At 40.1% G+C, this 26,032-nt stretch overlaps 2 protein-coding genes across 6 annotated transcripts in view; one reads left to right on the top strand and one right to left on the bottom strand.

The window, feature by feature from the left end:
- The window catches only part of Klhl32 (kelch like family member 32), a 223,595-nt gene extending 198,646 nt beyond the window's left edge, over positions 1-24,949 (bottom strand). For 3 of the 5 annotated variants that reach the window (XM_087187960.1, XM_087187961.1, XM_013078774.3), the window contains exon 1: positions 24,528-24,949. The gene's annotated coding sequence lies outside the window, so the exon portion shown is untranslated. The remainder of the gene's footprint in view (positions 1-24,527) is intronic. The other 2 variants (XM_004862500.3, XM_004862498.3) reach the window with 2 other exon arrangements.
- On the top strand, positions 11,105-13,115 carry LOC147824961 (melanoma inhibitory activity protein 2-like; the record flags this gene model as incomplete). Its single annotated transcript, XM_087187888.1, is given in 1 exon segment — positions 11,105-13,115. A coding segment is annotated over 1 exon segment (1,470 nt), but the record flags the coding sequence as incomplete, so codon positions are not given.
- Positions 24,950-26,032: the final 1,083 nt, after the last annotated feature.

The following is a 26,032-nucleotide window of genomic DNA, read 5'->3' on the forward strand; positions in this document are numbered from 1 at the left end:
TAAAAAAAAACTGTCTATACTCCAAGCACTTCAACATTCCCAAGTAGCGTTTTTTAGCTGGAATATCTGAATAAAATATGGGCAAAAATATTTTATATTGCCTAGGCTATTCTAGAAAATGTCCTTTATTCTGACACCTTGAATTCATGCATGCCTCATAGGTAACATTTTCAATTATTTAAGCACTAGTTAATATTGCTGGTGTTGGCATGATCAGTAATTACTGTCTTAATAATCACAGGCATCTGATTCCAGCTGCTCCCATCTTTGATATTACCGTGAGCAACAGCCTGGAGGACAGGAACTGACAGGGAAAAAATACAGCCGGGGGTCAAATTAATGCTGGTGGTGTACTTGTTTTCACTGAGCTACTAAAGTCAGAGACACATGCTGGAAAAATTAGACCACAGATTGAGAGAGAATTAATGTCCTGAGAGATGTGTACAAAGTAAAATATTTTCTGTAAGTGAGAATGGCTTTTGAATCTAGATCTGAAGGAGCAGTCTAAATAAATCATACCTCCAACAATCTTCTTTTGAGTAATTATAAAAAGAATGCATCTGCATTTTCATTCCCTTGCTAGATACAACTTTCTCTTCCCCAGATGGCTGGGGCAAGTGTCTGTACATATGGCAAGGGAACAAGGCAGGAAACTCAAAGTATTTAACTGTCAAAAGAAGAAATGAGGCTTATGAAATATGTTCATGTAAGGCACTGTAGGGACCATAAAACCAAGGAAGAGAAAGCAGTGAAGGCAAAATCTCAGGAGGCCTGTGTCCTACTCTGCTAATGTTTCCGTAGGCAAGCCAGTTTGTATCTCTGGGCTTCTACTTTCCCTTGTAGAAAGTGGAGGGATACAACTAAGTCAGTTTGTAGGAGAGTTCTTTATATCCAGTGTGAAACTGTCCAATATTAGGAGTCAGCAGGAGGAGGTAAAACAAATATCAGTCTGTGTGTATAGGAGATCTTGGTAGGATAGTAAATATCCTTCTCCTCCCTTGAATATAAGTAAAAATCATGTAACTACACTGATTCCTTGTAAATGACACCAAGACACCCAGTCCTTATTTAAGATCTGCTTCTAGAGGAAAATGGACTCTGCATTTACCATAAGACAATCCATTCTGAGGAAGAGAAAATGAGCCCATCATAACCTGTACCCCAGGATAGGGGATGAGAGTGCTTATGTGCATATGTATGTATATGTGTAGGTATATGTATGTATGTATGTATATGGAGTTATTATATATGTGCATATGGATCTATATGCATATGTGTCTGTACAGGCATGTGCATATATGCATGTGTGCATTTGTGTTTATAAATAGGCAAGAGTGTACATTTGTGTGCATACAAGGGACATGTACAATCTATCTTATTCCTCTCTTTCCATTTTTGCCTATTATCCCTCCTCTAAATCTCTGGCACTGAGTGTTTAATTTTTAACCAAGACATGTGGGCAAGAGACAGTCAAACATATTACCTATAAAGAATCACCTGGGAAAACATTTTTTTTCAATCTCTCTAGGCTTTCCCCCCTTTCTCTTCCTTCTTAAGATTATAATATGACTCCAAGGGAATAATCTTAATGTAACACACACACACACTCACACTCATCACAGCTGCATCAAGTCATTGTTTCTGATTGGCTGAGATGGAATAAAATAAAAATTGAGGATCTCAATGCTAAGGTCCTTTTAAGTTCTAACAATTTAAGACATAGCTTCTACCATTAACATACTTTCAAATTAAGGAAACACACGTGAGCTGACTAGAGAACACAAAAGGCAACTTTACATAGTAAGGGGACATAGTTGATGAGAAAAAATGTCATATGATAAGGCTAAGCAGGAATGGATTCATAAAGGAAATGAGTATTGAATAAAACTTGGATACACAGATTTTGGACTGAGAGGGAACTGAGTAAGTATGCAGGGGATCAGGCATTTGCGTGGCAGCAGATGTAGCTGGGAAGAACAGTAAGAAGGACAGCACAGTGCAGGGGCAATGCCAGATCAGGTTGGCCAGAATAAACCGGGCCAGCTGACCTTGGGCTGCAAGTGAAACTTGAGCTTCCAGTGACTGTGCAGTCACCACCAGGTGTACAGCTGGGGAAAACTTGAATAAACATGGTTTGAGAAACTCAGATCATGGTGCCCAGCACAGATAAGAGAAGAAGACGCTAACCTGGCCTCTGTGAGCAGATTTCATGCGTGTGTGTGTGTACATGCTTGTGTGTATGTATCTCCACTCTCATGTGCTGCTCTTTTTCCAAACTCATGTACATACCTGAATTGTGCATAGGAATGAGGACCTAGACCATTTATTACATTCTCAGAAAGGAATATGACAACCACTTGTCCCACCCAACCCCCATCCCAACTATATACAACACAAACAAATTAAGAGTTCAGTAGAAAAGAGTGATCCAAACTGTCCTTAAAGTCCTCTCATTACTTTGGTGGGGAAGATCAGTGTAGGATACATTTTTTAAAAAAAGAGTAGCTATGTGACGCCACCCCAAGTGGTCCCTGCACAGCAAGGAACCTAGCAGATGTTCCAGAGGGGAAGCCTGAGAAGGTATCCACCCTCTCAGCCTTGCTTATCTGGAAAGAGCTTGCAAGGATTATACAAAGTTGGCCGCAACATTCCGTCTGCCCATACAGACACATATGCATATAGATTCCTATGCACATATATCAAACCTCTTTGGGGTCGGGGATTTAGCTCAGTGGTTCCACCGCCCACCTCGCGAGTGCAAGGTCCCAAGTTCGCTTCCCGGTACCCCCCCCAAAGAAAAACCTCTTTGTGCTTAATAAAATTAATGCCTCTCTCAGAACTAGTTTTCATTTGCCATAATACATCTAAGTCACTCAGGAAACTTATTTAAATAATAAATCAGATTAAGTATGGCTAATCCTTAAGGGAGATACCAATGATACCAATACACTTTGAAAAAAATGAAAGAATTATGATTATTTCCTAAATTAAGTATCAAAATCCATGTTTCACTACTTCCTAAATAGAAGAATAATTATTTGGCAGCACTATTTCTCAAAGTTAATATTTTCAAAACTAGTGTCAACCCAGGTTGAAAGAAGAAAATATACCTTTTAATCATATTTTATTTTCTACCCAAAGTAGAGTTTTTTGATCCTTCGGTTAAATTTAGTTATTTGAACATATGAATCATAAAAGCTGTACCTTTCAAAATATTTTCAGAAATACTTATTTTTTGAAATTTCAACGTTGTGAAAAAAAACCTTTGAAAAATATTTGAAAAGTTGTTTACAAAAGTACAAAGGGGGAAATGATACCTAAGAAAGACTAATGATCTATCAGTGGCACTCTAAAATAAATCCTAGGGTGTTAATTAGTCCTATCTCAGGTTCTCAGGAGGCTTTTTGCCCCAAAGTGTACTCAATTTTTGATTGTGCATTTCACGTTTCTATTTTTGATTATGCATCATCATCTACATCATCTATTAAGCTTTCCCTTTTCTGAATTCCAACAATTTGTGTCTGTGTTGGTGGTGCCTACATTATGCTTAGATGACAGTTATAGACATGTTATTGTATTATCTTTCCTCTCTGCTGTGTTGTGAGTATATTCAGAGCAAGGAGCACCTCTCACCTATCTTCCATATGAAGAATCCAGTAAAACCGTTAAGTGAATGAGTACATGTATATCGCATTTAGAGAGTAAGTCTGAATCTTACTACAAAGTCTGATGTACAAGACAGGGCTCATACCTGTTTTCTGAAAATTTCATTTTAATTTCTGTTCTACCACACAGAAAGCTCTGCCTCCTTGGAGTTGCTCAAGCCAGGTCATAGCATGGTTCTGGGATTTATTTGGTAGTACAGTAAGGAGGGCTGGGCTTCTGGTGTCCCTTGTGTCTGAGTCACCTGCGTATGCCTTATCTTCACTACCATTCAATCCAATTGTCATTTTGAGATAATGGCAGCGTTCCACAGCACTAAATGTTCTCTCCTTGAGTCATACTATTGTGTTGGCTTCTATGATCCCATCATCTATGGGTTTTCCTTTCTCTCTAGCTACACATTTTCTTGTTCCTTTTTGCTCATCCCTCTCTACTTAATCATTCAATGCTAGTACTATAGTTCCTTCAGATTCAATTTAATTGTCTATTCTGTCCTTGGGCAATTTTAATGCCAATCAAATTTGTATCAGAGGCCCAGAGTCTTTTATGACCTTCAAACATATAATAATTTCTGTTTGATTTCTTCATGTGAACATCTTAAAGAAAGCTCAAATTTAATACAGGACTCCCCTACACATAGCTGTAGAGATCAGCATTACCACTCATGCAAATGAAACCTCCGTCATGCAGTTGTATAGAATGGCACCACTACACATGTCGCAGTTTGCAGTTATCAGGTTTTTCTCAACCTCACCTTTGATATTCAATATTCAATCCATCACCAAGCTATGAAAATTCACATCCTAATAGTCCTTAAATAATCAGCTTCTCCCCTTTTCCATCCCCACCTACCTCAACTAAGCAAATCTCTTTTTTAGAACCAAGCAATGGACTCCAGTGTTCTGCTATACTTCTTAGTGCTCTCCTACAACCAGAAGCCACTGCCAGCCTTCAGATTCCAGCACTCTCTGACTACAATCCTGCTGTAAGGGCTTCTCCCTGTTCTTGGAATCAAGGTCTGCACCTCCACCCTCTGCACCTTTCACCTCCTTGTCTCCTCACATCTTTCTGACCCCCAGCCTCATGCTCAGGGAAGGCTTTCTCATTACTGCTTTTCACTTGTCTTAATACCACAAACCTCCACTTCTTAGCTTTTACTTCCATTGTAATTTTGTCCTTATTTGAGCTCATTTGATGAATGCCTGTCTGTATCACTACATGTCAACTCCAAGATGACAACAACCTGATTGTTTTCCTTGCCACTGAATTATCAGCACCTGGCATAGTGCCTGCCACTTAACAGATGCCCAGTGACTATGTGCTGAATGAGCATTCCTGACCGAATAGTATAATATTAATAAGAAAATTGGCAGTGCTTCTATAAGCAAAAACACCAACAGCAGCATATTTAATACAAAGCAACAACAGCACAAAATACTTCTTTACCTTTCATCCTGAGATCACATGGGGTCACACAGGCTGACCGGATGCAGCCCACAAGTCATGGCTGTCATTAGCATTAAAGATTGTGTTCTGGAAAATGTAGATGGTGGTCAAAAAAGGTTGCCGATATTTTGATTAATATCATACCCAATAATAGAAAAGAATACTCTTGCTCATGAATACAGAGTAACCATTAGCTTCCTGGGCCCCGTTGCCTTACTTTGGAATAATTATAACATTGGTAGCAAATGGCCGGGGATTGAGCTCAGTGGTGCCACCACCTGCCTTGCAAGCGCAAGGTCCCGAGTTTGATCCCCAGTACCAAAAACCAAAACAAAAAACATCAGTAGCAAAACCTTACTAGGTGGTGACTCTGTTCCAGACACTGGACAACTGGACAACAAGGCTTATGTACGTTATTGCACTTGATCTGCATGATTATACTACAGAGCATGAAGAAGGATTCAAACAAATAAGTAATTTTCCCAAGAACAAGCAATGGTATCTGAAAGAAGCAGGATTTAACTTTAGGGCTGTCTCCAAAAGCATTCCACTCATACACATTGCTAAAGTTGTTGCTGCAAGGAAGAAAAACATGAAGGAAGCTACAAGGAGCCAAAGCCTGCTGGCTGTGGAAGAGGTACAGTGTAGCCCAAATACAGCCTGATCATGACTGGTCATCAAAGAGAGACAGAGCAGCCAAATGCAGTAATGGCAGCACAGGACAGACTGGATGTGTTATCTGCAGCACATGAAACACACCTGAGAAGACAGGAGCCCAGAAGAGGTTTCCATCGTGGGGTTCTCTCCTCCTCCAGTATAAATACTGAGTGCTAGCCAGGGGCCCCAGACCGTCTGGCAGAGAACAACCATGGACCAAAGAGAGTTGAAGTCGGGCCCTGAAGCAGGCATGGCTTGGCCAGACATATTTAGTCTCAACTGAAGAATTGTCCTCTCACTTTCCTTCAGTACACTGGTGACTGGGTAAACCTTTAGTAAACATAAAACAAATTCAGAGCTCCTACATTCCAAAAATACTCAACTTGAGAAAACACAGAGTGTAGGGCAGATAAATCAGTAGATTTCTTTGGACAGTCAACTCCTATAGATTTTAAGGGTTTGTTTGTTGTACATTATTGTGCTCGATCCACATAATTATATCACATTTGTTCTTCCTGTTAAAAAAAAAACTACTCACTACTACACAGAGGGGCTTAGGAATCAGACAACTTTACACTAAAAGTTGTCTAGAAACAGTATTTCCTGAAAGCATGTTTATTTATTAAGTGTGAGAAAGGGAGAAGGTTCACAAAAGGAAAAATTAGAAGATCAATGGGAAAATGCTTTCTGAGAGTAAGGCAAGGGTCTTCCAGAGTCAGTGGTGGCTTCTAGAAAGGAGAGTGGGAAGATGAAAGCCACATGTCCAGACTACTGACAGCAGTCCATTGGAAGAGCTGAAAGGAAAATGGAACGGAGATCAGTAAGGAAGTCAAAGTGCTGCCATGAGAACAGAAAGTAGAAGGGAACAAGGGAGACAGAAGAAAGGAGACACTGACAGACCCTGGTGACTGAATACTGAGGTAGGAGTTAACCTCAACTCCATGATCACGATCTCATGCAGCATAGAGTGAGGAAAATAAAGGATCATTCCTAGACAGAAAAGGTGTGAGGAGCCTGATCACCCTCCCAGGAACACTGGGGCCATGGTAAGACTCACCTAGAGGACCACGGGAAAGTCCACCCTTCCTAACACTGTAGTTATCTAAAAACAAGGGAATGTGGTATGATATAAATTTTATACAAATAAACAGCTCCTACATCAATTCAACCCACATTTGCTGAGAGTACTGTGCTAGGTGAGCACTAACAGTACAAAGTCAAACAAGAGAACTCTTCAAGTGGCGAGAAGAAGCAAACCTACAGGCACATAAGCAGAGCAGAGGACAAGGGGGATGTAAGGGTAATAACCACAAATGGGGGAGCTAGGGATTTTAGCTCAGTGGTTCCACCACCTGCCTTGCAAGCGCAAGGTCCCAAGTTCAATCCCTGGGTACCAAAAAAATAAAAATAAAAATGGGCAGAAGGGAAATTTTGAGAGTGACAGAAATGTTCTTTTAAAGCTGGATTGTGTAATAGCTGCACAACTTTATACAGTTACCAAAAATTATTGAACATGCAATAATTTCTACTTGATTTCTTCATGTGAGCAACTTAAAGAAAGCTCAAATTTAATACAGTACTGCCCGAACCATATAGCTGTATGGATTAGTATTGTCACTCATGCAAATCGCACCTCCATTGTGCAGTTCACATTGTGTGAACTTTAATGTCATATAAAATTTTCCCTGAAAAAAGAAAGCTGTTTTTGAAAGTGATTAGGAACTGTGAAGAAAAGAAATACAGGGCAAGGTGAAGTGCAAGGGAAGAGATAGATGAGGTGAGTTGGTTGCAATTTTACATAGGGTAATCACATGGGTGCCACTGGGAAGGGGAACCTCAAGGCCCAGGACCTGAAGGAAGTGAGGCAGAAGGGGTGGCCAGAGTAGCAGTATTCCAGGGAGAGGGAACTATGAACTGGGATGCACAGGTTCTAGGGCAGAAAGGAGGCCAGTGGGCAAGAGAAGGAATAGACAGGGCAGGGAATGAGCAGAAGGTGGAGACAAGATATAAGAGGAGGACAGATGGTGCGGAGGGTGCTGGTTCTTGGGCTGGAAGCCCAAGAGTAAGTTCTGAGTAAAGAAATAGCATAGCCTAACTCAGAGTTTGAAAAGATCACTCTAGTTACTGTTTTTAAAAAAGTCGAAGGGAAGCAAATAGAGCTCCCATTTAAGCAAGAGGTGATGTTAACTGCAGGAGGAATGGAAGTAGAAGTGGTAAGAAATAGTCAGATTCTGGGTGTAAAGCCTGAAAGTAGAGCCAATAGACTTTCCTGAATGCTTGAATTTAAACTGTGAGAAGAAAAAGCCAAAGATGATTCCAAGGTTTTGGGGCAAAGCTACTAAAGATGAGGAAGCTCTGGATGAGGCGGGTTTGGAAGAAAATAAACAATTTTAAAGCACGTATAAAGAACTTTGGTACTAAGTTATTCGTGCTCAAATCACTTCAAACAATTTTAGTGGCTTTCTTTTATAGACCACCTGTGCTATAGGATTTCTTTCTATTACATTCATAAAGTATTTTTAGAGAAATGAGTGACCATGGAAATGTACAAATATCTACTTAACATGTTGATTCTTAACCTTACCCCTAGTTATAGGACTGGTGAATAGCTTATTTTCTCGTAACTTTTAAATTATACTTCTACTGAAATTAGGCTTAACCTGTCTGAAGGGTCCTGCTGATGGTCCAAGTTCACCAGTAAAAAGTGCAGCAGCACCAAAAGGCAGTTACTTGTCCCTGAGTGGTTCTCAGTGAAACTGAGAAAAATCTCAACAAATACTAGGATATACAGTGTTAATGAAATCTAACTCCTATAACAAGAGGAAAAACTCAGAAAGCATCATAAAGTACCACCAATATTCAAGGTCAATCTCTCTTGAGATTTATTTTTCCTCAGAGCAAAGCCACTATGAAGAGATAAAGGCAGAAAAGATCATCTTCTTGCATATAGATTTAAATAATACTCTTGTTTTATGATGTAAAATACAGATTCTCCTTCTTCTCAATTCTAAATGTGTGTGCGTGTTTGGTTCTCTCTTCTTTATTCGGCACATATGGCCTTCGAATTTCTTTATGTAGTCATTAGGATTAATACAAGAGTTAGAAATACACATTTCTAAATTACAACAGCTGTGCCCAAGGCTATTACTTCCTATAATTTGACACAGATGGCCAAAAAAGATGATTTTGGCAGACTAGTCAAATGCTAATCACCTAATGAGACTTACTGCAGCTTCAAAATCAGCTGAATGGTTAATGAAGATTCACAATCATTCTTCAAAACAAAAGATTTTTTTATTCAACTGAAAAATATGGCTAAGTATTAAAAACTCTTTTGCAATAGGAATTAAACTGGTTTGAATCTAACTCAGTATCAGGGAAGACAGCACAATAGAAATAATAATTAAAGTACCACAGGCAGACAAACCTAAGTAGGATTGGTACTTTTATCTCATAAATTTACACTCCACAAAATGACTCTTCTTAAAGTTATCAAGAAATATCTCGTTCTCCCAAAGCTCACCCTTTCTGCGGTGTCCCTGCTGAGAGTGCTGCTGCCCACGCTGACCCTTACAGGATATGTACGTGAAAAATGAGGTCTCAAAGTTCAACTCAGACTCTCTCAAGGAGACCACACAGATCTGCAGGCATGGTACCCATGGATCAAAGCACGCCGTGAGTCAGTTACTGCTGAAGTGACTTCTAGCCCTAAAATTGTGCAGTTCTCCAGAGGGAGTTTGGTGGGTTGGTGAGGATGGCTTCTCGTTTCACACCATACTCAAGATTCTGGTCTCATGATATTTCATACAACTGGGAAGTGTTTTACACACACACAAAAGAGATCATTATCTCTTTTTTTGTTATTTATTCAAAATAAGCCAACCAACATAAGCAAGTTAAGCCTTTGACTTAGATAAGTCCCAATACAACAACCTTCAAATATAGAGGAAGAATGGGGTTAGGGAATAGAAATAGGAGAAAGAAAAAAAAAGAAAGAATTGTAAATCACTCGACATTAAGTAAGTACATTTCTTCTCAAACGAAAAGAAGGAGTCACATTGGTTACCTAAAAGCAACTGGCCAAAAAATTTCATTCTTACTGAATTCCTAGTATGTGGCATGAACTGTGCTAAATCTTGAGGGTAGAATGCTGAATGTGCTTACATGTAGTCTTGCTCTGAAAGAGCACACTGTCTAATGGTAGAGAGACAAGGGATTAAATTACACTATGGTATTCAGTGACGGGAGGTGAGCAGGGTATGCAGGAGCTTAGAGAAGGGGCAGATCACACCGGCTTCTCAAAAAAAAACAACTAACATGAACCTGCACGAATGAGAAAAGTTATCCAGGTGAGGACAAACTGCATGGAAAGAACATTCCAGACAAGAGGAAAAATACAAAGGCCATAGCAAAGACTTGAAGTAAAAAAAGGAGGAGAGAGGAGGTGAGGGGAAGATGGATTCTGTTTGGGATACAGAGTCTGAGGCCCTCAGTGAAGGTATTTAACATGAAGCCAGATATGTGGGGCTGGAGTTTAGGGGTGACCTTGGATGGAGGTAGAGATGTGAGAGATAGGAAATGATGGTTGAAAAATGTGAGAGTTGACTAAATCCCTCAGGGAGGATACACAGATTGAGAATATCATCTCAGAATGAGACACCAAAAGAAAAAAAATTAGGGGATGGAAAAAAGAAAACAAGCCACAGAAGGAAAGAGAAAAGAGAGATCGGGAGCAGATAAAAGAAAGTCTGGCATATTAAAAACCAAGACACAGCCCTGAGATCAAGGTGTGTTTATGTAGACAAATTTGAGAATAAAATGTCTAATGATGGCAGAAGAAATGAGATCAACTTTTCCTTTTTGTCAAGATAATTTCAGTGACTTATGAAGAGATACTTGGTCTGGCAGTATTTTAGGCTATGTGTCTTTGAAAGATTTATTTCTTAGACACTGATACACATACCCAAAGTGTCTGAAAAATGATTTTGGCACATCTTCCAACAGCACCAGCCTAGATGGAACCAAAGGGAGGGGGTGGGGTGGGGTGGAGAGGGCAAATTGAAGGCTCATGGAGGTCCATGGACCTGTGCTTTTCCAGGACAGAGAGCACAATATCAGCCCTGACGATCCCCCAGCAGTGGGAAAAGGAGCCCGTGATGCCTGCCAGGGCCTGTACCCCATGTGCCCCTCACTCCACCCCCACATCAGGCTCAGCAGTGGGCCGCTCCTGTTGCCAGGCTCTGGACCAAACCCTAAACATTCTAGGCCAGTACTCAGTGGCTGAGCCAACTGCCCAGGTCTTGTGCCATGGAGTGGCCAGCCAATGCGGGTCTTTTGACTCTTCTCATACTTTCATGGAGGACCTTTTTGCTCCATTCGAAGCCAGCTTGCAGTGAGGGGAGAAAAACAGCTTGGTCTCCAGCTTGCAGGACTAATTTGGGAAAAATGCCAACTCTTGGACAAACTCAGCCAAGTTCAATATGAACACAAAGCCTTAGAGGCAGCTCTCAAGGACCCCCACCTAGAAGAGGAGGCCAGGGAAGCACAACATTGGGAGGCAGCCTATAAGAAGGTGGCCAGGGACAGAGCCAAACTTCAAGGGGAGATAAGGTTTCTCTTCAAAGAGCTCAAAGAAGAGCAATCACGACGTTTTCAATACCAGCAATTCAGGTTGGCAGAGCTTTCCAAAAGGATCTGGTCCCTAACAGAGGAATCCAACTCACTCACATTGGAAGTAGCTGAAACCAAGGTCGCATTGTTGAACATCAGCAAAGAATGTCTGCAGGGAGCAATGACAGATGCTCTGAGGGAAAACGCCCAACGCCAGAAAGACCAGACACAGCTTTTCCAGGAAGCTCAAGGGTGGAAAGAGAAGGTGAGTGAACTCACCTCACAGATGGCCACGCTCCAAGACTCCCAGGCTCAAGCAGAACAACTGCTCTGGGAGAAAGGGAAACTCATCAAGGCTCTGACTGAGCACCTGCTCATCACCACAAAAGGCTGGGTTCCCGGGCACCCAGAAGACATCACACACACTGGGAACTGGCAGCAGGAAATGAGGAGTCAACTGGAAAATGGTCCTGGCTTAGGTCACTGGCCAAAAAGAGCTTTGGAGAAACTGGTCTACAGTGCTCAGTTAAAGGCTTCCCTAAACACCATGGAAGAACAAAGAAATCAACTTCACACTCAACTCCTGGAGGCTGAGAAAACTGATGAAGAACTGGCGGAGTCTCTGCAACATCTCCAGACTCAGTGAGCATCTTGGCAGTCAGCAAACACACAGCTGGAAAGGGAGTGCCAGAAGCTTCAGCAAAAGCTCACAGTGAGGACCCAAGTTTACCAACAAATAGTCCTGAGCTGCCACAGGAAACTGAGAGTGCAGGCGAAATCCTGGGCAGAACAAGAGCAGAAACTGTCCATACTGCAGGAGATGGACCAGGCTGCTGAAGAGCTGAAGATCGACAGAAAGCGAGCCCAAGAATTAGAGGAGGAATGGGAGAGGACCATCCATTTCTACCAATGGCAGCTCACCTCCCTGCAGAGGGAGGCCCATGAGAACTGGATAGCAGCTCACATAGCTGAGAGAGAGCTCCAGGATTTAAGAAGAGCCAATGCTTGCACCAGACAACACCTCAGTGCAACAGAGCTGAAAGCTCCCCTTTTGGGCAAAGATCCTGCCACACTCAGTGTCACAAAGTGTGCATCTGCTAGACAGCGCTCCCACAGGGTCCCTCCCCTAGGGGTCATCCTACATCTCCAAAGAGATCTGTTCACCCTCTTCAGACACTGTGGGAGGAGCCACCGGTAAGCTCAGCTTAGACTCCAACAGGACCAGGAAGCCCATCCACAGCCTCTCACCTGGGCCTCATTCAGCTCTGCCTGCCCAAAGCCAAGCCCCAGCACAGGCCTTTATTCCTCCTGCCCTTCTTCCAGGTAGAGCTCCATTGTTTCTAAGGCCCCCAGTGGCCCAGGTCCCAAAAGCTCCTGCTGCTCCTCCTCTGCCTCCTCCAGGAAACAAAGACAAAGCATGTGTACTTCCCTGGCCCCTCAGGTATCTCCCTGACCCTCAGCCAGCATTCCCAGTGACAAAGGTCTATTCCCCATGGCCTATTCCTCAGTCTCTTCCCACAGGAGCTGAGGTTTCCCCAACCCCCACAAGCTGAAAGCAGGGGCCCCTCTGGGATCCACTCAGATTCCCAAGGAGCCTGATACTCAACACCCAGCCCCACAACAGGAAGCTGGGCCATAGCTTTGCTCTCCCTTCAGAGTCACTCCCATGCACTTCTGCTCTTTCTCAGGCATAGTATTTAGTAAATAAAGAGAATTTAAATATGAAAAAAAGAGAAATATCTCAACATGCATAAACTTGATCATTTTTGTATATGTCTCTAATTCATTTGTATTTTCACATGCAGTCTAAAGGCAAGAGTTTTTTTCTTATCTATATACCACTGCTAAAAATTACATATCTCCTCAAAATGCCTATTATTCCAAAGGCACATTTTGAATCTTCCCCAAAATAAGGACTAACTTACAATTTGAAATTGGAGCCTCTCAGCTCCTAAAATCCTGCCATCCATATCCATACAATTCTGTAGTAGTTCACTATCAACCTGTTAATCAATGACTCAACAGATTTCATCCACAGTAGAAATAACATTCTCCAGCTGGCTTACATACTGCCATATAATCACTACCAATTCTCTAAGTATAAAAAGGTAGAAGATAAAAATCATCTGATTTGATGTCATGCAGAAATGTACATTTAAAAAATCAATCTATGACACAGACAATTTAATGACATTTATAAGGATGCTCTCTGCAGCAACCCACCTGCTTAGCTGTACACAAATATAAGCAGAAAACCATAACTCTGCTTCAGCAATGAAGAAATTAGTCATACATCTTGACTTCTATTCAGACAGGGCACCTGGTTAGTATAGAGCTGCCTGAAATATTTAAATGTCCACTGGGTATCTGGGGAGCTGTGAAGCCTCAACTGACTTAACTTGCTGTTTGTTGTTAAGAATAAAGGACTAGGAAGTTGAGGCCAGAGCCAGGTGGCATGACTGCTCATTGGGAGGTAGGAACAAGAAGCAGAATGCGAGCAGGTCACTGTACTCTTAAACAGCAGCTCCTAAGTTAGATCTACTGTATTATCAGAATATCTTGAGGATGATTTTTAAAAGCACAAATGGGTCAGCATCAGTGGAGATTCCAAAACAGTAACTACAGAGGATCCAGGAAACTATATATATTTTTTTCTTTTACTTTTTTTTTTTAATTAATTGGTACATTTTAGGTATACAATACGTTTACATTTATCATTGGGTCCTTGTACCTGTACATGATGTATCTTGGTTCTTATTTTTTCCCCATTACCTGTGCACCCTTCCCTATTTACATAGACTTTGTTTCCATTTTTTTTTCTTTATCGTAATTTTTCCTTTCCTTTCTTCCCTTTCCCCTTCCCCTCCCGCCACCCCTACCCCTTTGGACCTTTTCCTATTTCAAATTATCAATTATTCATTTTAATCATTTTCATCCTTATTTACACTTTCAGTTTCTCACACTAGAGATACTATTTGGTATTTACACATGTGTGTCCTATTTATTTCACTTAAGAGTATGGCCTCAATATGCATCCATTTAGCTATAAATGACTCTAGTTTCTCATTTGTTTTTTTTTTTTTTAGTTTCTTATTCTTTATGGCTGAGTAGTACTCCATTTTATTAAAAAAACCCACATCTTCTTTATCCAGTTTCCAGTTGATGGGCACTTGGGCTGTTTCCAAACCTTAGCTATTACAAACTATGCCGCTATAAACATAGGTGCACATGCATCGCTGTGGTATGATTCTTTTAATTCTTTGAGGAAGATACCCAGTAGGGGAATAGCTGGGTCAAATGGGACCTCTAGTCCTAGCAGTAAACTATATTTTAAAAACAATTCCTGATCATTCTGAAGATCAGCCTGGGTTCAAACCTTTATACAGGATTGATTTGCAGAACACTGGTAAATATATGATTCTTAAACTAAGGTCCAAGGGAAGCCAATGAGAAACCATGATGGAGCACTTTTAATATAAGGAGCACTTTTTTTTTTCTTTTTGTTTTTTTTGGTACCCAGGATTGAACTGGGTCCTTGTACTTGCCAAGCAGGCAGCGGAACCATTGAGGTAAATCCCTGGCCCAAGGAGCCCTTTTTAAATATGTATAATTTTACCTTCATAAACAATGGTGTGAGAATAGTAAAATTATTCATGTTATCCTAATTTACAGAGAAGGAGACTTACACTCCAAGCTTCCTAGCACAGTGAACAATCAAGGTATCTGTCTTCAGTTGTCCTTGATCTTTCCATCCACTTCACTGTGTTCAGCCCATCTCCCCTTATTCCACAAAAACAGCAGTGAGAGATTTTCAGTATGCCCATGACCCAAGCAACATAAGTGGGAACTGCCTTAAGAAGAGGCCTAACTTACTCTGGCACTACCACTTAGAAGCCTCAAAGCTCCAACAAATTAACTGCAGACATTTGCTGACCAACAAGCAATAGGACAACATGAAATAAAAATTAACAATTGACAACATTGTGAAAGAGTAGGTGGTCAGTGAAGATAAATTTATCATCAAAATCTACAGATGACACTGAGATTCCCAAATTAGAACATCAGTAAAGTACCGTGTTAAATTCTGTGTTGAAAGGCCTTAGAGCTGTGCGTGAGTTTCTCAAATGACATTTAATTAGGAAATCCTATCTGTAGGTGATATTAAATATCTCCAAGAAAGAATAAATAGCTTTGACCCAAAGCTAAAAAAAAAAAGATAAGCTATGCCCAAATTGAATCAGATTGCAGGTTAATTAATGTTTTCATAGAAGAAAAAAAACCAAGCCCTTGGGCTGAGGATTTAGCTCAGTGGTGCCACAGCCTGCCTCACAAGCACAAGGTCCCAAGTTCAATCCCTGGTACCAAAAAAAAAACCCCCCAAAACCAAGCCCTTGATTTCATAATCTTTCAGGATTTGAATTCTCAAAAAAAAAAAAAATTAGCCATATCAGCTCAAGGACACTAGGATGGGAAAGACTACTGAATCTTTTTTGCAGCCAAAGGGTTATTTGATTATATCTACACCACTGCATATCACAGGAACAGCATTTTATTTTAAAAAGTCTCCTTTCAGGGAATGTCAGAGTAAATGAGGAAGCAAGTTAAAGAGAGACTCTATCAAAATAAATCAATTCCAGTCAGATATCTACCTCAGTTATGAACCTAAATTTCCAAAATAATAACCATAGCTCTCTCCTATATAGAGGTTGAGATTAAACCCAGTACCTCCACATTTAGAGATAGGCCTTCTTTCTTAGCAATATGCTTTTGTAATTTTACTGGTCTGTGAATGTAATGCAGACACAGGACCTAGCACTGCCATCTTCTTGACTACCTTATTTCTCATCCCTGAATTTATATCTCACTAAAATTAATATATAAATTTTTAATTTTTCATATATATATAAATTTTAAAATTAATATATAAATTTTAATATAAATTTTTACCACATTTTTTTCTGGAGTCATATAATAAAGAAACCGGTAACAGATGTTTTGTCTTGGACAAATAATCATTCTTATCATTAATAATATCCTGTGTCTTTCTTATTTTTGCGATGTAATGTTACTTAATAAATGTGTCACCAAAATTACATATGAATTATGAAATTACAACCTACCAGGGATAAGCAGAGCACATTTAGCACAAGAAATAGTCTTGTTTATAAGGAAATACTTTGTAATCCACTGGATGATGAAAATAGAACTTAGCTTGGTCTATAGGTTCCTAAAATTTACTGCACAGGCTAACTTCCTACAAATGTTCTTTGTTATCACGATTATAAAAGTCACTAATGTGATGAACTGCTATTAGATCCCACTGTTGTCTGGGGAACCTCTCAACCTATAATTGGAGGTGACCTTGAAATAAGTCAAGACACACCTGCTAAGCTCATTTTTACTCCTAGTTCATCAGAGATCCAAATGATATTTAAAATGCAGAAAAGTTACTCTGCCCCTTTCAAGAAAGAGGAACTGCTGGGCAGGGGGTGGGGGAGAAAAGGAGGGATAATGGTACAGAGGGGGGAAAAGATATTTAATTAGAAAGTATTCTCTTTGGAAAGAGAATAATCCTGACTTGAAAGAGAATATAAAGACTTTTCTCTTTGAGCCTGGTGAGCTTTTGACCTTTTCACAAAATTTACATAATTCAACATGAAGGGAAACCCCTAGTTTTCTAGAAAGATGTAGACAAGTAAAAACTGACCTTGCAGAAAGGCTAGGAAGCCTGTACCCACCAGGTATTTGGTGCTATTATTAACTACACAGAGGGCACAGGAATAGCTTTGAGATTTTTACACATGGGAACCCCTAAAGAAATCCTACAACAGAACCCTCAGAGCTGCCTGGGCAGAAGGAAACAGACGTTCCCTTCTTTTCTCCATGGCCAGACCAGACCTCCAGGAGCTTCAGAAAAGAGGCTTGTCAAAGAGGAAAGACATCATTAGCCCCAAGATATGCAGCGCTTTTCCTGGGAGAGGCCACCCAAGCAGGGCATTGCATCTCTCAAAGCTCTGTAACAAATATGAAGGGGCTAGTTCCTCTTTAAGGCTGGCTCTGTCAGGATTTAGACATTTTATATGCATGATATATAAGTGAATTCCACCATCACTTTGAGGAGGGTAAACATGAGGGGGAGGAGGCATGGTGAAGGGAAGGAATTAGTAAGTGCTGAGTTTTTACTATGCACCAGGCATTGTGCCAGTTGTTTCTATGATATATCATAATCTTAGAGTAGCGCTATGCTAGGGTTTGGGTGTGTTCCCTAGAATTATCTCCCAAATCATGTTATTGATATTTGGAAGTGGTACATTTGGGTGATGATTAGGATGAGATGAGATCATGAAGGTGGGAGCCCCATGACTGCATTAATCCACTTTATATGTAAAGGGAGAGAGACTGGAATTAGTAAGCTTTTGCTCTGTCTTGCCATGTGATGCCCTCTATCATGTTAGTAGGCAGCAGGAAGACCCTCATGAGGTGTCAGCACCATGTTCTTGGACTTCCTAACTTCAAGAATCATGAGTTAAATAAACCTCTATTTCTTATAAATTGCTGACTCTGTTGTGTTCAGTTATAGTAACAGAAAATGGGCTGACACCCTCCATCTTAGGGAATAGATTTCCCATTCACAGATGTGGAAAATGAGACCTGGAAGGGAAGTGTCACTGGGCTGTGAATCACAGAGCCAAAAGGTACTAGACTTAGTGCTCATATCCAGGTCCCAAGGCTTATATTCTTCTGGTACACGTTCAATTGTAGAACTAAAAACCATAAATAACAAGGCTTCTAAGTAATGATTTAACATGAAGAATCAAAATTTGTGTTATAAAAAAATTACAAAATGCCTCCTCCACTGCTTTTATTGTCTGTGCCATTAACATCAAACCTGTTCCCACTGAAGCAATCAGCAGGATGCAATTACTTATTCCATCAATGCCCTGTATGTCAAACTAGGCGTACTGTCAGGGTTGGGAAGGGAAAGTAGCCCTGCTTGTAAGTAACTGCAACTGGCTTATCTGATATGGAAAATAAATATATTATGCTTCAAAAAATATGTAGGAGAACATTGTCAAGAGTCCACAAAAACTGCCAAAGATTTTCCTTCTTCATTTAAGAATCATCTTATCAGGTTGGTGATTTCAATCTTGCAAAGGAAAAAAGCTATTTTAGACAAATTTACAGCTTTCAGTGTTTTTGCCATATGTGGAACTAATCTAACTCCAAGTGAAGTTTGCAAAACTGTTACTTTTTATATATAATTCTTTAAAATTTTTTCACAAAACTTTATAGTACCATATGTCTAAACCAAGCTAAATTAAGTGCATCAACACACTGCAATGTACATACGAAACGGGGCAAGAACAGATCAAATCTGAAGTTGAGCACTTCCTCCTACTCAGCATTTCTTAGGTAAAGATCTTGGCAAGATGGGTCTGGTAATAAAAGACCCAATCAGATACATTAATTAGGACTAAGAAAAAGGCAACATTAATTCCATCTATTAAGTCTTGGTAAGAGGGAAAACAAGATATTCTAGAGTAAATTCCAAAAATCAACTCTGCAAACTGGAAGAAATTCTGAAATAATGAGAATGGAGGAAAACAGAGATGTAGCCAAGTCTATTTCTACTCTCACCAGTCAAGTTTTCATAATATTTTCTATTAGTTACCAAATGTGTCTGTGAAGGGCAAACCACCATACTGCCTTATTCTTTACTTGTTGGGAATGAAAATCCTTCCAACTTTAAAGTGAATTCCTATCACACCAAATGTCCCTAGTTCTACACTTCAGCACTAACATTTTCTATTTTATTTCATCCTGTTACTCTGTGCCATCATTCTCAAAGGGAGCTTTCTTACCCAGTCACTGCAGATCTATTACAGCACTTAAATCCAAGTCTAACTCTCACTTGCTTATCATTTATCTTTCACCTCCATTCAGCTAACCAATAAAAATGTTGACCTTACAAGGATCAACAGCACATATTTACCTTTTGCCAAAGGTTTCCCTCTCAAGAAAGTATGGTTTTTCAAACAGCTTACATATAGTTCGCATTTTTCCTGACTTCTCTCACAGATACAAAGTGTGGCTTTTCCATCTGTAAGAGCCTCCCTAAGCCTCCAACTCTGTGGCTCTCCTAAAAGAAAATGATTACATCTTTTATCATCTAATTTTCCAAAATTTCTATTCCTCTTTCTGAATATCCATATATTTTCCCACTTCAACTGAATTCACATAAAATAACTATGTATGTCTCTTCTCATACAAAAGTGCTTTTGTGAAAGCAAATTATGTGACAGCTGTTGGATGTTAAAAATATAGATACACCATAATAGCTCATGGGTACTATATTTCCTGTGTACCAGATCTATGGCTTGTCCTTTGTCCTTATCTTCAGATCTTTCAGAAGAATTAGTACTACATTCTCCAGATTCTCCTCTAGGTCTGCAAGCCTTTTCCTAGTCTCTCTTACCAACCTGTCTTCCTCTATTCTTTCTCACCTACCCCAGTTCTATCTTCTTGCTGCACTCCACTTTGGAGATCATATTTTTTCCCATAGCTGTCGTCATCACTTTAGCTATAATTAGCTCATCAATATCAGCTATCACTAGCATTATCCTCTTAACTCCAACTTGACTGTCTGGCAGAGGCTCCCATCTTTCAATAGGTAAAAGAATCTTCATGTAATAGATAAAAGAATCTTCATTTAATATAATCAGACCCAATCATCAAACCCAGCATTAATCTGCCTCTTACATAGGATTTAACTGATCTCCAGAGTCAGAATATTTCTTATCTTCCGTGTCTGTGCTTCAGTGAAATCATATTTTTGTTGTAGAACACATGACTCCCTCAAAATCACATTATGTACTCATCTACAATCTCCATGAGGTAACAGGCAGAGAAGATGTGTGCAGTAAAAAGAGAGGCTAATGCTTACAGTTTTATTTTATTCGTCCAATTTAACTTTACATGACATTGGATTCTTCATCTGTAAAATGGAAAAAAGATACCCACTTTATAAGGACATTGTGAACTCAGTGAGAAACTGATGGAAACAAGCTAGTATAGAGAAGGAGCTCAAAAAGGATACCACCAGAAGCGATATGTTTGTTCTGAATCCTTGAAAGGCACAGCCAATATCTCCACTGTACCAGGGCTTGCTTGTTACAACAGTATTAACTAACACCTGCCTAGCTGTTTACTAAGGGTGTACACATGAAATGAAAACTGAAATGCTTTTAACTACCAAAGCATCCTCCCAGAGGGTGATTTTAGAATAAGAGAGCCATTGGAAGCCACTGTTCACATCTTTTGGCTTTTCCCTTCTTAAACTACATCTCTCTGAATCCACAAAAGAAACAACATAAATAAAACAATACTCTTTTCTGACTCCCTGCTTCCACTGACATCTCTGAAGAAACACAAGAAACATGAGAACATGGCAGCTTCTCAAATGGTATTTGTTTCATTACAAGATGATTTTAAGGAGTAAATAGCATTTTCTAGGCCAGGGTACTAGAATTAAATGTCCCTTTGCCATTTGAAGTATTTTGAGGAGGGTTCTAACTAATTATTTAATGCCTTAATAATAGGTATTCATTGAACAGCTCAAGATGCTCCTTTTTCTAACCAACTTTTATTCTGCCTTTTCTTACAATGAAGTGCAGTCATTCCTCAGTCATCTTTGGAGGACTGGTTCCAGGACCCCAACAGACACCAAAATTCACAGATGCTCAAATACCTTATGCTACATGGCATAATTGCTGCATATAGTATATACATATCCTACTATACACTTTAAATTACATCTAGATCACTTAAAATGCCTCATAAGATGTCAATGCCATGTAATAATTGTTATACTATATTGTTTATGGAATAATGACCAGAAAAAAGTCTGTACATATTTAATACAGACTCATTTTTTCAAATACTTTTTAAAATGAAAGACATTTATCACTCAGAAATTAATAAACATTCTTTGATATAGGTTGCAAATCAGAAAGAAAATCAACATTGAACTTAGAAATTATTTAAAAAGTAACAAAAAGAAAACCTCATATCTAAACCTATGCTATGTAATATATCTGTAATCACAGGCAAATATATAGTTTTTAAATGTTATAAATTTGTATAGCCTATAAAATTATTTTTAAAGCCTACAAAGGAAAAATAAAATAGAAAGAAATAACTGACAAATATAAAAACCAAACTCAATGAAATAGAAAAAAATAGTATGAGTAATAACATATATGTGTGGATGGATAGATGGATGGATAGATCAATAGCTCCCAGTCAGCTGTTTATCTGTGCTATGTGAATGCAGTTTTTCTGCTAGGTCTGAAAAATATCTGCGAGATTTGCTGGTCACTTGTCATCAGTAGAATAGTGTACCTCACCCACAGGAAGCAGTCCAACCAGTCCAAATGCTTAGAAGATTCAATGAATTAAGATCTTTCTATTCAGGCAATCTGTTTTTGCTTACAGAGAGCCAAAATCTTCCATCTTAGAACTTCTGTCCACTGGTCCTTCTTCTGCACTGAGGATTCATACAAAATATGGAATACGTTTGCTTTCTTTATCCTTTTTCAAGGTTTTAGGAAGCTGAATAAGCTGACAATGTCCACCTAGTTCTTCATATATGATTTTTCATTATTATGCTTTGGTTGGCTGATGAATAATATTCTTCAGGGATTATAAGCCTGAAAAAGAGCTCTTTTATTCAAGATAGCCATAGAAAAAGTCAATGGGCTGTTTAACTCTATAATGAATCTCTGTTCTGGTCTTCCCTGTGGGATATCCTTACGCTATATACAGAAAATAAAAGGTAGCCATTGTGTCCTATCTCCCCTTAAAAAAGATAATCTAGGAATCAAGTGTTCTCAGCCTTTGGCTAAGATCAAGTCCAAATACTTTTGATCTACAATTAGTTCACAGAACGTGTGGATATAAAGGGACAACTATGTTCAACTGAACTTTTCTATACCTCTTAACTCTATGCCAAGAAAAACTTAAGTCAGAAGGTAGTAAACTATAAATGCTTTGGTTTCACCAGATTTAAAATTCCTATTTTGGAGCACTTCATGCTTTGTTTTCTCTGAAGTATAACAAAGAGATGCAGGAAACCTCAGAAACAAACTTGGACCTGTTTACTGAAGAACAATGTAGAACATTTATTAGACTTTAATATTAAAACCAGAAAATTCCTGATCAACATTATAATAATGGATGTATTGATACTCTTTAGTATTTTATTAGAAAATAATAGCTTAGAATTGGGTGACACCGCAGTTGCTATGGTTTGCAAACCAGGAGATCGCACACAGGCCACATGTGGCTCAGACATATTTTTAAAATTAAGAACATTTCACATGAAAAAATTCAAAGCTTCAGTTTTTCTTGAAAAGCCATGGTTTTAGAGCTGGACAGCAACACTCAGCTCCCATAGAGTAGGAAACCCTCCTTCTGAGGGTTTGCCTTTTGCAGAGTCTACAGTCCACAGCCCACTGTCCCTGCCCCTTCAGCGGGCCTGCTCGGCCCCTTTATCGCACTTGTCAAACCCCTGCACACATTTTACATACAGACACATATTTTTAAAGGCAAAAAGTACAGATCCAGAAAACACTTCCGCAACACTAGCTCTGGATCCCTAAGTTTTATATTTATTAAGGATAATTCCTTGACCTCATTGTTATTATGAGGATTAAAAAAGAAATTAATAAAAAGTGGTTTGTAAACTATAATGTAAAACATTCATCATTGTTATTCATCTCCCAGCACTCTGTGAGTTGCATAAATCCCCTTTTCCCACCTCAGTTATTATTTAGCCTCCTTGTTCCTCATATTATTATATCGCATATGACAGTTTAAAATCTAAATTTAAAATATTATTTCCTTTGCATTATTTAACAAGAGGTAGAAAAGATGAAAAGAGGTATCAAAGAGAAACAAAATGAACTGTTTAACGACAATGAATCTATACTAAATCATTTCTATTTGTGATGAAGGCATAAAATCAGTGCAAAATGTAATTAATTATTGGATTGCTGATGACTTCAAGAGCTGGGTTACAAGTTTACCCACTAGGAAATGAAGGCCTCAAAACAAAATTGGCAGCCAAGGTATTAGGGGATCCTGTGAAATAAGGGCTCTATCTTCTTGAGGGCTCTATTAGTGTGTTAGTAAAGGATCCAGTACATCAGAAGAAAATCCACATTTTTAATATGAGCTCTAAAAGCTTAGAATGGAGTATTATGACATTGCACATATTTTATATGTACATTGTCTCTATCAATACATAGATATAGCTCAAAAAATCAACAAGAGGTTTGAAAGAAAACAAAATATTCTCAGAAATGAGCAGAGGTGGGAAGAATTATAATTTAGTAACAAGGCAGTAGATACAGAAATGTTAGCATAGATGCACACCATGAACGGTAACTTGTTAGGAATTCACAGATGCGTACTCTTGTTCTGGTCAATTTACAACTGAAAATCATCCTGGTGTGGGGGAGCCACAATAAAATCATCTGCTTTTAATTGTTAAGATAATCATCCCTAAGCCAACTGCAAGTCAGAACTGGAAATACAGGAGGAGAAGGGTTTTAAATTAGAATCACCATTCTTTATAAGATCACCAGAACAGGATAATTTATGATTCAAGGCACAATCTGTTGAAAAATTCATTTGATGAGTCCTCTTTAAAGCATATCATATAGTGCAATTACGGGTTTTCTTGAAGTTGAATGAAACTAGCCTAAACGCAAATTAACGAATGCCAAATTGCCACGAGGTCCTCCGTGTATATTTTATTTTAAAAATCAAAACACATAACAGCATCATTTAAGAAACCAGTTCTTTTAATCGATGTCCCAAGACTGATGTTTAAGCAGGTCTCCTTGGCAACCAAGGAACATAGTGCACACTGAGCTGGGGGAAAGACAGGGAGGAAGCAACTCCAGGGTTGGCGGACAAGTAACCCGAGTTGTAACTGCTCCCACTAGACGACGCTGGTAGAGGATGCGTGCTCCTAAAATTTCAACTCCAGGTTTCTACCCGTCTGGCACACCAGCACCCTCCCATCCTCTCCCTCGGGTCTGCAGGCACCAACCCCAAACAGGTTTCAAGGAAAGGGTCTGGCTTACCCGGTGGGGTGAGCGGTCTGCTTGGTTTTGTACCCGAGGCAGCAGCGCAGGCACCGGGCTCTCCCCGATGCACAATGGCTCTGCTTCGCCCCACGAAGACGGGGTGAAGATAAACTGCAGCAGCTTCGCTCTGCCGACTTGCGCTGTGGTAGTGGAGACCAAGCGCGCTAGCGTTTGTGTCAGTGAGTGCGTGTGTGTGTGTGTGTGTGTGTGTGTGTGTGTGTGTGCGCGCGCGCGCGCACGCGCGCGCCGCCTGCACGCTCCCGGCCTCTCCTGCCGGGAAACGGTGTTCCCTAGTAAATAAAAAGCAATAGCCAGCACTGCAGGTGGCACGGCCGGCTCACTCTGTCTGGGCTGTCGCGTCAGCCCCAGAAGCACCAAGACGGCTCCCTGGGCGGGTTCAGACGCCGAAACGGCCCCGCCCCTCCCGCCCGGGCTAGCCCGCGCGCCGCGCTCCCCTCGCCCCCTCCGCTGCTGCGCGGCGCGCGCTCCCCGTCCCGCCCCCGCCGAGCCCTCGTGCACGCTCGCGCTCCCGGAAGTCCCCCTCCTCCTCCAGCTCCACTCCGGCTCTCTTGACACCTGGCTGCCCGCCGCTGAGTCACAGGCGGTAGCTACAGCTGTGGCGCCTACTGCGACGGACACCACAGAACCCAATCTGCTCGTCCCTAGACTCCCTTGCCAGGGCCTGCGAGCAATCTGTGCCAACAGATGTAGTGACCCTAGCGTGGTGTACAGCCGAGTAATGGCCCTCGGCTTCCCTCTCTCTGAAGGAGTTAACTTGTAAAATTCCAGTTGCCTCTGTTCCTAGTGGCCCGAGGGCCTTAGGATAATATATTTTATGGTACTATTGGGAACAAATTCAAGGTAATTAAGAAATGACAAGGTCCAACCCCTCAGTGTTGGACAGAAGCCCTGAACCTGTAGAATGAAAAAGGTTATTTGGTTATACAGTAGCTCACTCAGCACTAAAACCATGGACAACCTCAGTACACCACCATTAAATTCCAAGGCCTCATCTCAAACATTTTCCAGTTTACTCTGTTACAACAGATTTAAGATATTATCTATCTCGAGTACCATTAAATATGATCTTTCTCCTTAAGAAAATAGCTTTTGAAAACAATGCTTCCTAAAAGCTGTTCTTTGGAATAGTAATTATTTGTTCAACAATTTCTTAAAAAAAAAATTTTAGCCGTCAGAATGTGGTAGGCAATGTTATCAGGTTAGGGCATTCAGTTGTTACTAAAAAGACATTGTCCCTATTTCAATCTAGAGAAGCTATAAGAAATGAAGAAGGAAAAATGGTGTGGGTCCTTTGGTTGTAAGCAACAGAAAACTATTTCACTCAATTTAAACAAAAAGGAATTGAATAAAAGGATATAGGGTGGGAGGCCTGTCTAGATAGCCAGCTAGGAAGTCATTGGGAGTTAGGGCAACTCCACAGGGCACAGAAGCAGTAAAATGGGATAATCAGGGCAGGAATGTTATGACTGGATGTCTCTATT

This window comes from Heterocephalus glaber, unplaced genomic scaffold (assembly GCF_053883595.1).
Source record: "Heterocephalus glaber isolate CG9 unplaced genomic scaffold, H.glaber_assembly_v1.0 deba00001523, whole genome shotgun sequence".
Classification (NCBI taxonomy): Eukaryota; Metazoa; Chordata; class Mammalia; order Rodentia; family Bathyergidae; genus Heterocephalus; species Heterocephalus glaber.